At 37.8% G+C, this 17,191-nt stretch overlaps 1 protein-coding gene across 1 annotated transcript in view; it reads right to left on the bottom strand.

Annotated features, from left to right (window-relative positions):
- Positions 1-17,191, bottom strand: part of RNF216 (ring finger protein 216) — a 196,629-nt gene that overhangs the window by 24,858 nt on the left and 154,580 nt on the right. Inside the window, exon 14 of the mRNA XM_069084744.1 lies at positions 1,969-2,066. Coding sequence (XP_068940845.1) covers positions 1,969-2,066 — 98 coding nt within the window. The remainder of the gene's footprint in view (positions 1-1,968; positions 2,067-17,191) is intronic.

Genomic DNA, 17,191 nt, shown 5'->3' with positions numbered 1-17,191 from the left:
GCTGAGTAAAGTAAGCAGAACCAGGAGAACACTGTATACAATAACAGCCACACTGTACGTTGACTAGCTTTGATAGACTTATCTCTTCTTAGTAATACAAGGATCTAAGAGAACTCCAAAGGACTCATGATGGAAAATGCTGTCCACATTCATTTCTCTCTTAACCCCTCAGTTTTGAGAGGAACAGACTGAGAAGTATTAATAGTGATTAAACACCTTTGAGTTTCTCCTTTTAAGCCTCAGAAGGGTTCCTGTCATCTCTCATCCCAGAAAGAAAATTATGAGCAGGATACTCACAACTTTCTGGACAGTGTATGTACTAATATATAAGAGGGCAGCTAAGTAGTGCAGTGGATAGAGTGACAGGGCTGGAGTCAGGAAGACTCCTCTCTTCCTGAGTTCAAATCTGGCCTCAGACACTTATTAGAGGTGTGACTCTGGGCAACTCACTTCACTGTGTTTGCCTCAGCTTCCTCATCTGTAAAGTGAGCTAGAAAAGGAAATGGCAAACTATTTGAGTACCTCTGCCATAAAAACCCCAAATGGGGTCACTGAAGAATTGGACACTGAAATGACTGTACAAGAATGAAAATATATGTCCAAGTTATAAACCATAGCATTATCAAGTCAACAAGAATTATTAAGAGCCTATGTATCAGTTACTATGACTGTGTTAGGTATTGGTGACAAAGACGAAAATGAAAATCCTCAGGGAGCTAAAATTCAAGAGGGTATGTGTGTGTGTGTGTGGTTAACTGCGTATATATATATATATTTCAGGGAGATTAGGAGAAGCCTCATGTAGGTGATACTGTAGCTTTACTTTGAAGGAAGCTGGGTATTCTAAGAGGTGGAAATGAGAAGGAAGCACATTCTGGCTAAAGGGGACAGCTAGTATGAAGACACGAATAGGTGATAAGAGTGTTGGGAGGTCTAGAGAGATCATTTTGTGTGAACAATTTGTGAAGGGGAGGAATGCATAATAAGCCTAAAAAGGTACCAGTTGCAGCCAGGTTGTGAACAGCTTTTAAGTGCCAAAAAAGGAATTTGTATTCTTAGAGGTAACAAGGATGTTAGAGCTGAGAGTTATCTTAAAGACGATCTAGCTTAAACTCTTATTTTCCAAATAAGGAAAATGGAGGCCCAGAGATAAACAGCTACTGAATCTGATTATAAAGTAATATGGTTGTTATTATAATGGCTCAAAATTAATATACCCAAATGAATCTCGTCCCCTTTAGGGCAGTTTCATTAGGACTATTTCAAAAGAGCTACTTTCACTATTCAAAATAATGTTTATGACTCTTCTGGAATCACATTTAGGGCCTAAACTAAAATTCTTTGGAATCTCTTTTCTTGTGGTGAATCTACATCCTTTGAGATGTCTGGAAAAATCTCAAAGTCATTTGTTCAGAGTCAATTCTCATGAATTATCAAGCTGGGTCTTTGTGGTCCCCAAGTATTCTCCAAAGGGGAGAGTGCCAAGAACATTTTGGGTAATAGCAGAATTGTTGGAACAGGTATATGTCCACCCAAAGTGACTCCTTTGAATGACAGCATTCATTTGGATGTATGAATTCTGGTGTGTTTGTTTAAAAACTCCTGTTGTTCCTAAATGTTCCAAGGTTATTACGCAGACACACTTTAGTCATCACTGTTAGGACTATTGTTAAGTCATCATTAGGGAAGGACGAGAGCAGCTAGGCGTGCTTTGCTTTCAATTTTATATACGAGCCCAAACCAGAATGATGTCCCTAAATCAAAATGCCTCTTTGCTAGTTGATGTACCACACCCAGCAGTATGAATGTCTTTACTTTAAAGTTTTTATTTCATAAGGAAAATTTCACTAGAGATATACAAATTCAGTGTAATGTAGCACTAGACAACTATATACTGTGTAGTTTTAAAAGACTGTGGCACAATAACATGCTTAGAAAACTGTACTTTTGACTAAGGATGGTACTTACATAGATGTTCTATATTTGATGTCATCTTTTTCAGCCAACTGTTCACAGGTAATGCCATTATGTTCTTTCCACAGTCCCTGACACTTCCTACAGGTTTCCTGGGAACAAAGAACAAAAACAAAGCAGCTGCAATGAATTAAAGGGTAAACACTACATAAGTTGCAATTCGGCAACAAGGGAAGCAAACAACTGGGACAACTCTTCCCACATTTCTCTGGCAATTTCTACTAGACTTCACTTGATGCGAATTTTTCTAGAAAATATATTTTAAGGTGATCCCTAAAAATGAGATGTGGACCACAGGTCAATGGGAAGTTTTACTTCTACAAGATAACCTTGCTCACTTTGCTAAAAATGTCAAAGGTGATTCCTGTTAAGTAGATCTAGAGTGAATTTGGAGTTTAATCTAAAGACTGAATGTTAGAATCTCAAGGTCTGTTTATGGTCACCAGATGGAACCAATATCTCCCCACTCATCCAAACTTAAAATGTGGGAGCCTACGTCTATTCCTTACTCCTTATTTTCCCTATTCACCTCTCAGTTTTGTTTTTTATTTCACAAGTTGGTTTATCCAGTGTTGACTAAAAGAGACAAATACTCAGCTTTTTGACTTTAATCACTCATCTGTGGTTTTTATCAACACCCACAGAGATGACATGATTTTAATTTACAGTGATCCCCTTTAAGGCCTAGCTTCCAGAAACACTGACGTCCTGTAGATTCCTTCTGTGAAATGTAAGGTCTACTTTTTCTTATTTATTTTCACCTGCTACTTTATCTAGTACTGACTATTCTGCTAGCCCTTATCATCTTGGCAATAATTACCCAACTAGGTCCCCTAATCAAAAGCTCTTCTCTTTCCAATTTATCCTATGCCAGAGGCAGCTAGGTAGTACAGTGAATAGAGCACTGGCCCTGGAGTCAGGAGGACCTGAGTTCAAATCCGGCCTCAGACACTTAACACAAAACTAACCTTGTGACCTTGGGCAAGTCACTTAAACCCAATTTATCCTATGCCAAAGCCACCACAGTAGTCTTCCTTAAGTAACATTTTGATTATGTCACTGTCCTTCTGAAGAACTGTCCAAGGAATCAAATTCTAACACCCTATTCTATAATTAGTTCCTCCCAAATCGAAGAAAATATTGCTTATTTAACCTTTAAAAAAAGAAAAAACAAACACATCCTGTTCCCAAGATATTCTTTCCCTGCCTAGGGCAAAAACCTTAAAATCCTCATTATGTGGCATGGTTTCACTGACTCAGATAACCTTTCCCTACCTTCTCTTGCTTGTGCCTATCAAAATCTTTCAAGTTAAAGACAAACTTGACTCATAGTCCAGGGCTTGTTTGCATTAGCCCCAAAATGATGTTGAATTTTGGAAGCCACAGGAATTTAAATATACTCATGCAAATAGTACAGCAACAGCCTTGATGCCTGCTTCTAAGTTAGGCAAACAGGTTAGGAAGCAAGAAACTACTTTAAAGCTCATGATGGAATATGCTATCTCCTTCCAGAGAAAGAGTTACGGAGTCTGAATGCAGATCGGAGCACGCTATTTGCTCTCTCTGTTCTGTGTTTCCTCTTTCTTGTGGTTCATTCCATTGGTTCTAAATTCTTCTTTGCAGTATATAACTAATGTGAAAATGTTTAAAATGTATGTATATGTAGAGCCTATATTGGATTGCATGCCATCTTGGGGACAGAAAAAGGGAGAAATCTGAAACTCAAAAGCTTGTGGAAATGAATGCTGTAAACTAAAAATAAATAAATTAGGGGGAAAACACCCTACTTTATGATACTGATATCACTGGTTTTATGTGGCACCAATCTTCGACTATAATAGCAAATATTCCTTATAGCAGGAAGAAATGTTAAAGGGAAAGGCAAGGGGAGAAAGTAAGTGGGAAGATGAGGGAATAGAAGCAATAAAGTCCTTCTTGCATTTAGATGACTTAACCCCAGACTTGGTGGCAATTTATTATTTCCTTAACTACTGCTATTTCTTAGAAGTATTATCAGCACTTCGGTCCACTCTCTCTATCTTTGTTATGACTGGGACTGAGACAATATTATGCACTTAATTATTTCCCATCAAAATGTATAGCAACATAAAATCAGCTTTAAAAATACCATGTGCCTGATAGTTCCGGAAACACCAGGATAAACAACAGCTGGAGAACAGACGAGCTGGTGTGCGTGAATCCTGAACTCCAAAACAAGTCTAACCAGATCAGCAGTCAGCAATAACGATGAAAAAACAAGTTAGTGTCTCTATGTTGCTCTGTTTAGCATTCAAGGCAATTCAGAATAATTAATCTATACAATTTTCTTTTTGTGTAAGAGAAGAATAACCCCATTTTACAGATAAGGCATATAAAGATGAATGGGGGGGGCTAGTTAAAGAGTCATTTACCTTTAATTCACTGCTCAAATGCACAATATGATCGATTCTGTCAAGATTCTATACCATTCTGATAACAGAACTCCCTATGAAAGGATGCTGGAGGACTGAGAAATTTTCTTATTCCTCACAACTATAACCTGACCCTCTGCCAAAAAAATTTTTTTCCCCTCCCTAAAAGCTATCTGGGAGATAGGCAGCATGGGATAGGGGACAGAAGTCAGAAAACACCGGAGTCAGAACTGGATACGTGTCATCCTTTATCCTCTCCCTTCATAGCTGGGTGAAACCTTAGCATGTCATTTAACACCACTGCCTTGGGCAAACCTCTAAAACTAAGTTATAGGACATTTGCTGATCTGCAATTGGAAAAATATTTTCCTCACTGGAAGGTGCCTACACCAATAAATCACAAGTCTGGTCCAAAATAGGAGAAATAAAACAGAAAGTCTATCTAAGCAATGAAACCACCAACTAAAATAAGACAAACAAAATGCAGGTTAAGTGAAACTGATGTTCAGAACCCTCCCTCCCTGTCTTGTTAGAATTATTTTTCCCTTTTCTTTTTTTTCTCGTCCCTAAATTACGTTATTTTTATTAAAATGCAGCTCTGCTTTCTCAAGCATTCCTAAGTTTTTTTGTAAACCTAATGATGAAGAATATTAAGCAACAGAAATGCTTTTGTATTCAGTCAATATGAATATAATAAAAGAAAACTCAAAGACTCAATGACCACTATAGAGAGCAGAGTATACTGAGTTATTTGAACAATTTAAGAAGATTCAGTACTTAGTTACCAAGAAGAAAACAATGATCAATTAGTCTTGTTAAAAATAACATTTAAAAAATCATAACTGTATCCTAAAGAGATCATAAAGATGGGAAAAGGATCCACATATACAAACTTATTTATAACAGTTCTTTTTGTGGTGTCAAAAAGGGATGGCCATCAATTGGGGAATGACTGAACAAGTTGCAGTATATGATTGTAATGGAATACTATTGTACTATAAGAAATGATGAGCAGGATGCTTTCAGAAAAACCTGGAAAGACTTACATGCACTGATGCAAAGTGAAGTGAACAGAAGTAGGAAGACATTGTACACAGTAATGGCAATATTGTTTGATGATCAACTATGAATAACTTCGCTCTTCTTAGCAATACAATGATCCAAGACAGTTCCAAAGGACTCATGGAAAATGCTATCCACATCCAGAGAAAGAACTGATAGAGTCTGAATGCAGATCAAAGCATACTATTTTCACTTTAGCTTTTTTGTGGTTTTATCCTTTTGGCCTGTTTCTTCTTTCACAACATGGCTAATACGGAAACATGTTTTACATGACTGCACATATACAGTCTATTTAAAGTTCTTACTTTTTTACGGAGGGGGAAGGAAGAAAATTTGGAACCCCTGAATTTTTAAAAATTAATGTTGAAAATTCTCGGGGTGGCCAGGTAGCACAGCGAGTAAGAGCACTAGCTCCAGTGTCGGGATGACCTGTGGATCAAATCTGGGCTCAGATACTTAGCACCACACCCAGAAATAACTGGCCTTGTAACTTTAAGCAAGTTACTTAACCCCGATTGCTTAAAAAAATAAAAGAAAATTCTCTCTATATTTAATTGGAAAAAAAAATACTATTTTAAAAATCCCTCATATTAGCAAATGTGCCAAAAGAGAAACATGAAAAACACTCTGTTTCCTGGCTAAAAGAGCCCAACCTGAGGACCACATTTTCTATTCTCTTTTGTGTTCTCATAAACTATGGAGTTAAAAGTTATACACTCCACCTCCCCCCCTCCTTCAAATTGAGAGAAATTATCTGAGCTAATGGTTCAAAATATACCAAGTAATAGTGCCTCCTACTCTCAAAACCACTTCTGCGAAATAAGGAAATTATCTTTGATCATTAAAAAGAAAGGCAAAACCTTAGAACATAATATGTTGGAACTGGAAGGGGTCTTAGAACAGAAAATATCAGAGTTGAAAGGATCTTGAAATATATTTAGAATATAAGAACTAGGAGAGACCACAGAGAGGAATGGGTTTAGAGTGAAAGGACTTTGGTTTCAATTGTGGCTCCACCACTTACCATTATATCAGTATAATTTTGGGCAAGCTGTTAACCTGTCTGGGCTAAAATTTAGTTTCTTTGTTAGTAAAATGAGGGGGTTGGTCTAGATGACCTCCAAAAGTCCCTTCCAGCTCTGAATTGATCAATTCTATGATTCACAGGTCAATGGAACCCCTTTGCCCATTCTCTGATTACCTGCTTTTTTTTTTTTTTTTTGGCCTTTTGGAGGGGGGAGGGGAGGGCATTTGGGGTTAAGTGACTTGCCCAAAGTCACACGGCTAGTACGTGTTAAGTGTCTGAGGCTGGATTTGAACTCGGGTCCTCCTGACTCCAGGGCCGGTGCTCTAATTCACTGTGCCACCTAACCACCCCCAATTAGCCGTTTCAATGATATTATTTTGTCCTCAAAAGGAATTAAAAGAGTGCCTATATTTAAGTTCTTCATTTTGCAATTAAAAAGAATAAGCCTACTTAAGATCTCTTAATAAATCCCCCTTTTCTATTTCTTACTGACTAAAGAATGAACAATAAATAAATGAAAACATTTCTGGGTGGTCCCTCTAAAATTTCTTAAAAAAAAAAAAAGCTAACATCCAATGAGAAATTCTGAGGCACTATGTTCAATTCCTTGAATTAAATATATTTTTGATTCCTTGAATTTTCCTTGAATTAAAAACATTTCATTTCCAAATGCATTGTCATTTAATCCATCTCACTCTGAAGCCATTTGGCTCTCTGTGTCTACTGAATTTAATGACATCACTTCCAACCTTGTCTCAGAAGCTGCAAATATATGAAACTTTCAATCTATCTTTTCATGATTCATGAACAGAGTTCTCTAATTTTCATCCCCTAGAAGGAGCTAGTGACATAGATATGAGGAACAGGCTAGTGGCTCTTCTGAATCTATCCACTTGTGGTAAATATATCTTTTGAAATATGCAGCTACTTTACATTTTTGGTATTCCAAACAATAATGATACAATAAACTCCTAGACCTTCCAGAATAAACGATTACTGAGTACTTAAGAAATCAGTAAAAGCCTAAACGAATCAGAAGTTTTTTCAATTTAAATCTCTGCTTTAAGTTGGCAAATTCTATGCCATCCTCTTACGCACACTATCCCCATTCTCTAGCGATAAATTAAACAGGGTCTCTCCAAGGGAGAATATCAGAAAGGCTCACTAAAATCAACACTGACTGTAAGAATAGACTTTTATTTCAAGAAGAAACTGGGACAATGGGACCAAGTCTTCTGGCATATACTTGTTTCGTTTAGGAAAGATTATAGGCCAAACTAAGCTATAATTCCATGTAAAGGTCAGGTATTCATGATCATGCCACAAATTGTGGTATTTGTTAAAAGCCATGCACTTGTCCAACAGAAGTTAATTTGGGGGTGCAGTGGACAGATCCCTGAATCCTACCTTAGACACTTGTTAGTCATATAATCCTAGGCAAGTCACTTAACCTCACATAGTCTCAGTTTCCTCATTGATAAAACTAAGATAAAGTATTTACCTCACAGGACTGTTTTAAAGATCAAATGAGATAATACAGGTTAAAGTGTTTTGCAAAACTATTATTATTGTTATAATAGGTGTCATGGGAGGAACATATAATCCACTTAGGCTGGCCTTGGGATTTAATAATCCTAAGAGACAAGGCCTGAATCCTGGACGTAGCTTTTTGATGCAAGAGAGACCTGGAGTTTCTACCTCAGGCATGACACCAGAGCACCAGAATGACCAAAGCAGAAGCAGAGAAGCTGACCTCAAATGAATCACTGTTATATCCATTCCATGCTACGGTACAGTAAACTTTCTTTTGTTAGTTGTTTTATCTGGGGTTTTTAACCTTTTCTGTGTTCATGGATACCCTTGGCAAGTCTGGTGAAGTCTATCAATCCCTTCTCATATGTTTTCAAATGCGTAAAATAAAACACCCAGATTTATAAAAAGGAAAACAACTACACTGAAATACAATCATCAAAATATTAAAAAACAAGTGCAGGGATCCCCGGTTCAGAACCTTACTGGTGTCTCATTTCCTGAAACACCGCACCAATCTGTGCCATGTCTCACCTACAACAATGGGCAGTAGGATATTCAGTAATACAGGAATCTTGTTCTGGGCCTCAGTTCCCTCAGATGAAAGTAAGAGACTGGACAAGATGATAATAAGGTCCATTTCCAGCTCTAACTATATGATATGAACTATTTTTCTCCTAAATAGGATTAGAATTTTTGCTTTATCTAAAGTAGCCACCTTTCTGATCATTTTTTCCTTGGAGGGAACTTGGCCATAGATGCCTAGTTTCTAAATGTTTCATGGATATTACGTTCAATGCAGTTAAAAAAGAATTCCAATAAAAAATACTAAAGAAACAAATCATTCAACCTAGGACACTCAAAATATGGAAACGCTAATTTAGGAAAATAAAGACAATGTTAATCTCAAGCCATAATCAAGCAAATAATTTCTAAAGACATACCCTATCTCCGCACATAGACTAGAATGATTACATACTCACAGTACTGCTTAGAATAGATGACTTGACTTGACTGTTCATACAGGCAGAAATGTAGCACTCCTGTGACTACAGAAAACAGCAGGACACTTAGCTTTTTTTTTTTTTGCGCTTTTTGGAGGGGCAATTGGGGTTAAGTGACTTGCCCAAGGTCACATGGCTAGTTTTTGTGTTAAATGTCTGAGGCTGGATTTGAACTCATGTGCTCCTGACTCCAGGGCTGGTGCTCTACTCACTGCGCCACCTAGCTGCCCCAACACTCACCTTTTGTCAAAACTATGGTATCATATTTCCTTTCCCCAGAGAATAACTGTGACAGATCCATAATGAGAAGTTTCAATTTCAGGTGAACTGCAATCAGTACTGGTCTTCTAAATTAATCTGTATGCATACATTAATAAAACAGAAACTCCTTTAAAAGACTGTTTTAGTTACTCACTGAGTAGAATAGTTTTATACTTAGCCCAAATGCATGTATGTCCCAATTTCTTACACAGCATTTCTTCTTTAGCTGCATGCCAAAATTACAAGTTATTCTTAAAATGAAAAGTTCAAGTATGAAGGATGTGAAGGTAAGGAGAACAGGCCCAAGCCTTATTGTTTAAGGACACCAATGAGAGACCTGCAAGGATATGCCACAGTAAGTTTTAATGTGCTAAAGAATTTGCAACTGAGATAATAGCTTAGAAGAAATTATGACAGAGAAGAGACAAAGAATAATTAACTTAATAATTAGTCACTTTTTAAGATTCATTCAACAAACATTTAAGTGGATGTTATGTACGAGACACTATGTTAGCTGTTATGAACACAAAGACAAAAATGAAAGTTCTCTGCTCTAAGGATCTTGCATTCTACTGGAGCTATACAGCATGCACGCATAAATAAAAGTTAACTTATAAAGGGAAAAGGCACTAATGATAATCCAGGGGTGGGAGTGAGGTATGGAAATCCAAGGATGGGGGTGGGGAAGGGGGAGAAGGCGGCAGAGATGAAGAAGTAGCACATCTTAATCACGAGGGGTAACATGACATGGCATGAAGGTAGCAGATGCAATGTTGAGTTTGAAGGAATAATTCTAGTTTTGCTGGAATATAAAGTATGTTCAAGGGAATCATGAGAAATAAGGCTAGAAAGGTGGGATGGAGTCAGAATGCGAAGGTCCTTAAAGACTAGCCTGAAGAGTTTGTATTTTACCTTAGAGACAAAGGGGAACCAGTCAAAGTATGGGTTAGGAAATGGCCTGGTTGGACCTGTGACTTGGGAAGAGTGAAGGCAGTTGTGTGAGATGGATTGGAGCAAAAAACAAACTCAGTTCTAACAGTTTCATATATAACGTTCTTTTTTTCTGTTCCTAGTATATAGTAATGTTCATGTTTGTTTACATTTAAAAATACATGTATTTTAAAAGAATGGTTTGGAGAGGGGGAAGCAACAGGATGCAGAAAAGCTAATGAGGTTATTGGCCAGCTCAGGCTAGAAGTGATGAGACTGAATAACACTGTGTGAAGAAAGAAAAGGGGATGGATAGGAGAGCCATTATGGAGGTAGAAGTGATGAGCTTGGGCAGGTGACAATGTGAGGGGCAGCAGGAGTGAAGAGTCAAGAATGACACTGGGAGAGTGTACCTCAGTAACTGGGGGGATGGTAGGACCTTGATAATAAGAGGGAAGATTAGAGGAGGGATGGATTTAAGGGGAAAGATAAGAAGGTCCATTTTGGTAATGTTGAATTTGAGACACCAACATGACATCCAGATAGAGGTACCCAGCAGATAGATGGTGATGTAGGATGTGGAGGGTGTGTGTGTATGGTCTGAGAAGGGGTACATGGAGGGTCCAGATTGCCCAAGGAACCCAAGAAATTAAAATGGTAATTAAGAAGTCCTGTTATAGGAAAAAAGAAAATGACAAATGTTGGAGGGGATTTGGAAAAACTGGGACACTAATGCACTGTTGGTGCAACTGCAAACTGGATCAACCAATCTGGAGAGCAAAATCTGGAACTATGCCCAAAGGGCTATAAAACTGTGCATACCCCTTGACCCCACAATATCACTACTAGATCCATATTCCAAAGTGATTTTTTTTAAAAGGGAAAAAGACCCATATGTGCAAAAATATTTATACCAGCTTTTTTAAGTGTTGGCAAAGAACTGGAAATGGAAGGGATGCCCATCAACTGGAGACTGGCTGAACAAGCTGTGATATATGATTGTAATGGAATACAGTACTACTATACTTTAAGAAATGACAAACAGGATGCCTTCAGAAAAACCTGGACTTACATGAATTGATACAAAGGAAGTAAGCAGAACCAGGAGAACACTGTACAAAGTAACAGCAAATACTGTACAATAATCAACTGTGAATGACTTAGCTAATCTCAGTAATACAATGATCCAAGACAATTCTTAAGTACTTATGAAGAAAAATATTATCTACCTCCAGAGCAAGAAACTAACAGAATATGAATGAATGAATTTTTATTTTAAAAAGTTTCTTTTTATTTTTTTTGGTCTGTGCTTCTTTTATAACATGATTAATAGGGAAATATACTTTGTATGACTGCATATGTATAACATATATCAGATTGCTTACCATCTCAGGAAGGGGGTGTAGTAGGAAGGGAGGAAGGGAGTTTGGAATTCAAAATTTTAAAAATTCATGTTAAAAATTGTTTTTACATTTAAAAAAAATCATAGCTTAAAGAGATGACAAAGTCAGTTTAAGAGTTTTTTCCCCTACAAACAATATGGGTACCTGAGAATGTTTGCAGGCAGCATGGAAGGGACCAATATACATGGAAAGAATGAAGATGAGAGTGTGCAAGAATGTTCAAAGGTACAAACTCCTAGAAGAAAGAAAAAGATGTGAAGGGCACAAAAAGGAGAAAGGCCACCTCTTCCTCTAGAGACTGGATCAAAGGAAGAGAAGATGGAGGCACGGAAAGAAGACAGGGAGTTCACTATGGATGGCTCACACTTATATAGAATTTAACAGGATTTAACAGCCTTTTCTTCCCAATAGCATTAGGTAGTGTGTATAATGTGTATTGTATATAGTGTATAATGTCCATTTTGCAGAGTAAGAAATGGACACAGAGAGGTTTAGTGATTTGCTCACAGCTACACAGCTCATTGAGTAGCAGGGATGTAAATGGAGCCCCAACTCTAAGCTCAGGGCTCTTTATACTACATGAAAATAAAGAACCCTCTAAACAAATGGGAATCTGAGGATATGATTGGCATTTCCCACAGAATGAATCATTGTACTTATACAAATAAAATCTTAGAGTCTAAGTATATACATCTATCCCTTTCGGTACTAGAAATAAAGAGAGCAATCCCTGTTAGTTATCTTAGAGGCTTCCAAGACAATGAAATATTCAAAGTTTTGCATCACAATAATAATTAAAACTGTTCTAGGTCACAGAGACAATACTGTTACTGGTGTGGAGGTGAACTTAGGTGAAACTTAAGTCACAAATCTAGGAACAGTAAGCAGAAGAGAAAATGAAACATTTTCACTCATGGGAGTGAAGTGGGTTTTAGAGACGACTGTCATTAACTGTGTAATTTTGGTTAAAACCCTTTACATCTTCAAGTCTCAGTTTCCTTATTTGTTAAACAGAGGAGGAGTTAGATCTGACAGACTTTAAGGGCCCTTCCAGCTTTAATATTCTATATTTCTTACTGACGTTTCTAGTAGATAGTAATTGTGACTTTTTTGAAGAGAGATTCAGGGACAAGAGGAAGTTGTTGCTTATAGCAAGATCAGACAGGACTACAAAGGCAAGATGTCAAGTAAGGTAGGGGCATTTATTGAAGGGGACGTACTGAGTGAGAACTTACAGATAGGCTAGAAGCTAAAGAGGCGTAGATTTTCAGAAATAATGAGAATAAAATGCAGAATTGGATGTGGTACTTGAGGGAAAGAATAAAGACATGAAGGCCCAGGAAAAAAGTGGCTGCTTTGTTCCAGTTCCAACCAAAAAATTGGGGTGGGAGGAGAGGGGAGGGGGAGAGAGAAAGAAGGAAAGACACTTTCACCTCTCTCCAAGTATACAAATTCTGTGAAAATACTAAGTTGTAAACAACACATTTTAAGGTTCTTCAATAAGATAACTTATTAATCTGTATGAGGCCACATTAAAAAAGAAACTGCACAGATCTCACTTTTCCCCTCAATCCTCACCCCTTTCTCCCTTACTACTTCTAAATGCTACATCTCTACTCATACCCAATCATGGAAAGAATGATAAGAAATGGAACTAACTGTAAAAGAGGTACTTGTGGCCAGAAAGAAATGTGCAAGAATCACTATTTCCAAAGAGTCAGGTGAGAGAAGTTTTAAAAAATAATACTGCAACTAAGGCTTCCCATAGTACTCCTGTTTACCTCTCCACTTCTCTCTCCCACAGTCCCTGGGATTTCTAGACACTCATTTTATTCATAAAGCAAAATGATAATAATTTTATTATTATATTTATTATAATAGATAATATACAAATATAACACTAATAACATAATAGATGAATATTATATTTATTATTATAATTACTAAAGATTCTTAAGAAAAAAATTCTAATATAAAAATGCCATAAACTCCAATGATAAGGTTTTCACTTTCTAGGGAAAATTTTAGGTCTCTTTTAAATATTTTGCACAGACCACATATGCATGCATTGTGGTCACTGAATAACAAAGAGAAGTTTCAAGGCATGTAGGAAGATATCTGCAAGTTCTGCAGACTGGAAGGAAACCAAAGAACTGCTTGAATGAGAAATGGATAAGCTTCAAATTTTGTTTCTAGGCTAATACTGCCCCCTAGAGACCATAAGCTGTAAAGACACCTGTATGTTTTGACCCCTAGGTGGCTCTAAGAACCGGGCAGTAAGATTCTAACTAAAGAAAAGCAAATCTGCTCAGTATGGCTATTTGAATAGTATTTTCAGTAAGTACAGTCGTGCTTCTAAACTAGTGTTTGAGGAGATGGGCTTTCAGCAAAGTGTAAACTCTTTGTGGAACAGCCTTTGTGGCTTCGCATAACTAGAAATTCCTAAACTAAAGATTCCATCAGATTACCGGTTTTGGGCTCAGAGGACTTGGATTTGAACCCCAGTCCTGTGACTTATCACCTGTCTCACCAGCTGTATAACCCAGAGGGGTCTCAGTTCCTCCTCATCATGAAAAGGGCGGGGTTGGGCTGACAACCTCTAAAGTTCCTTCTGGTTCTACATCTCTGATCCCACGATCCCTTCCCTTTCATTCATGAAAGTACAGTACTTAATAAATGACTGATTGCTACACAGAAATTTAAGAATGATAGACATGGAATGTTAGTGGGTGCTTAATAAAGATATGTTGAACTGATTTTCTATTTAAGCAAAATTATAATTTGCTATGATCACATTAACCACTTACAGGCCATTTGCATGATTTTTGCAACAACCTCTCTGTTGACTATTAAATGCACACTATATGACAACAAACCACAATGCTAGGTGTTACAGGGAAAAGGCAAAGATAATTAAGACATGGTCTCCGATCTCACTGAATTAATAGTTTAGCGAATTATAGACAAATGTTGGAGTTGAGAGCTGACAAAAAAATTATGACACCTTAAGGTGTATAATATCACTATCTTAGAAGGTACCAAAGTTTTTGATGTTAAGCTCAGGGCTATGAAAAGTTTGCCATGATTATAACAGGTTTTTGACAACTATTAAAGTGTCTTTAAGATCTGCCTAAAGATTACCAAATTTAACAAATGTGTTCTGAAAATTTGGAAACAAAATCACAAGAACGTGAAAAATCCAGGTATACCTCCCTTTAGGAAGAACATCAAAGATCTAAACTTACACAAGGGATAGAATACATTTGAGACTCATTTACACGTCTAAGTACCAAGAAAAAGGCTTTGTGTTTCCTTAATCTCTAACTGTATCTGATGTTCCTTGATAGCTGATAGGCTGTGAATCTCTTTGCTTCTCAGGTAACACCTAGACGACATCAGCATGCCAGAATATGGCACCCAGGGGGATGTACCAACACAAGGTAAAACTGAAGGCTGTACCTTTCACAGATTCCTGGAATAAGCTGATAGTATAACATCCCTTACAGAATATATTTCTTGGGGGTGTCATTCTCTCAATGTAAAGATGCTACCAATTGCTGTTAGGAACAGCATCTCAAATCAGTATGCCTCATGACCAATGGCAAAAATTGGAGGCCTGGCCAGAGTCAGGATGAATTTTGTGAACAATGAGTAGTGCAAAGGTAACTGGCCTATTGTAATGTAATACCAAGCAAAGGCAACTTCCCAGGTTCAAAATACCAGCATAGGTGCTCTCTATTTTATTCAGTAACAAACCCAGAACAGAGAAGATCGAAACATGACATCATTCCAAAATACAGCATTTACTAAGTGTGATTAAATCATCTCCAAGGCCTACCCCACCCCAGGACTTTCCAATCATTCAATCAATTACAAAGTCTCTGTTCCAAATACTTCTCCACCCCTAGGCTATACCTTAATTAAGTCCACCACAAAGCCCCTCTTCTCAAATGGAGATTAGTTTCCAAACATAAGTAAAATACATTCATTTGCTCAACCATAGAACACAAAAAGGTCAAAAGTTCCCCACCCCTGGATCACAATTGAATCTACCCCAGAGTTACATCAAGTTTAAACACAGCACTTAATACCCAAATGGAGGTCTTTTCTTCATCTTGACACGAGGCAAGTTCTCAGCAATCTTAGTTCCTGGGGAGACAAGGCTTAGCAAGGCCATAAGATACATTGCCAGTCCCTTCATGAATTTATCCTCTGTCTGTAGAACAGTCCTAGAACCCCTGAACACATTAGCAAAGCCCTCTCCCAGGATTTCTGTAAACATACAACAAGAAAATCCTTCTTCAGGGCTTCTGAACCAACAGAAAGGCTCCCAGACCCCTGCAACAACAGCACTGTCCTTCACCAGTGGACAGTATTCATTCTGTCTGCCGGACAGTCTCCAGACCCCTGCAACAACAGCACTGTCCCTCACCAGTGGACAGCATTCACTCTCTGTCTGCAGGACAGTCTCAGGCCTTCTTAACCAAATGCCAGGTTCCAGGACTTCTTCAACAGGACAGTCTTTCACCAGTGGACAAATCTGGCAAAACAACATCAAAACAGACAGACAAAGTACCAGCAAAACAGCCATGTCTCCTCAGTCCTTGGCAGCTCAGGGGGCAGGTCTCAAAAGTCCAGGGCAATTCAAAGCGGCCACCAGCAATCTCTTAGTCTCTCTCCCTCCACGAGGTGCTACCAAAAAAGATCTTCCGCCTCTCTCTTGTGTCTCTCCAAATCTACGTCACCAGCTCCTCCCAGTCAGGACTTTCTTTTCACATCAAAAAGTCCATCCCACAGGTGGGATTAACAAGCTCTGGGTTTTAATACAATCAATTTGAAAACCAAGCCAATACAGGGGAATCTTTAATTGCCATTACTATCACACCTATGTGTAGGACTCTGTTAGCACTGGCTGCAAAAAGATATAAGAGCAAAAGAGTGAGTGGTCCAAGCCAAATCCCAGTGAAGGGAATTTTAGAACTTCACCTAAAGCTGAGGAAGATTTATATAGATAGGCTAAATATAGCCTGGGACTTCATGATTAGGATAAGCCACCCAGAATCACCAAATATGAAGCCAGTGGTGACAAAAAGGAGAAACTATTTATGTGAGTAAATTAGTAACCTATCTAATTGTTAACTGGTTTTGGATGGTAAATCTTCCAAAGTGTAAAAGACAGGCAGGGATGCTATGAAAAAAAGGGCTAAGAAGATTATGTGGTCAGGATTCAAAGTCCACCAATCCCCCAGGTCAGAGCACTATATTTAACAGAACTGGCACACAATTACTACACAGATTCTCCATCACTTGTGACAATCTTTGTCCTATTCTCTTGGAGCTGCAAATAGAAAAGTAAGATGGTCTCTACACTCTCAAGAAGCTCACATTTGAATGGGGGAGACAAGATCTGGATCTAAGATAGGTTCTTCATCCATGTTATGTAGTTTGCATGGATAGTGCTTTAAGACTGGTAAAAATATAGCTGCTGGATTTATCTTTCACCTATAAAATCAGAACATTCTTATTTCACTAGATTACTGCTGTCAGGTATATTCACTGTGATAAGTACTGGAGTCTGTCCTTTAAAGA

This window comes from Petaurus breviceps, unplaced genomic scaffold, assembly GCF_028583685.1.
Source record: "Petaurus breviceps papuanus isolate PSGF00001 unplaced genomic scaffold, PetGlider_PUasm1.0 175, whole genome shotgun sequence".
Taxonomy (NCBI): Eukaryota; Metazoa; Chordata; class Mammalia; order Diprotodontia; family Petauridae; genus Petaurus; species Petaurus breviceps.
Note: the sequence above shows the minus strand (reverse complement) of the source record. Positions and strands in the feature narration are given on the sequence as shown.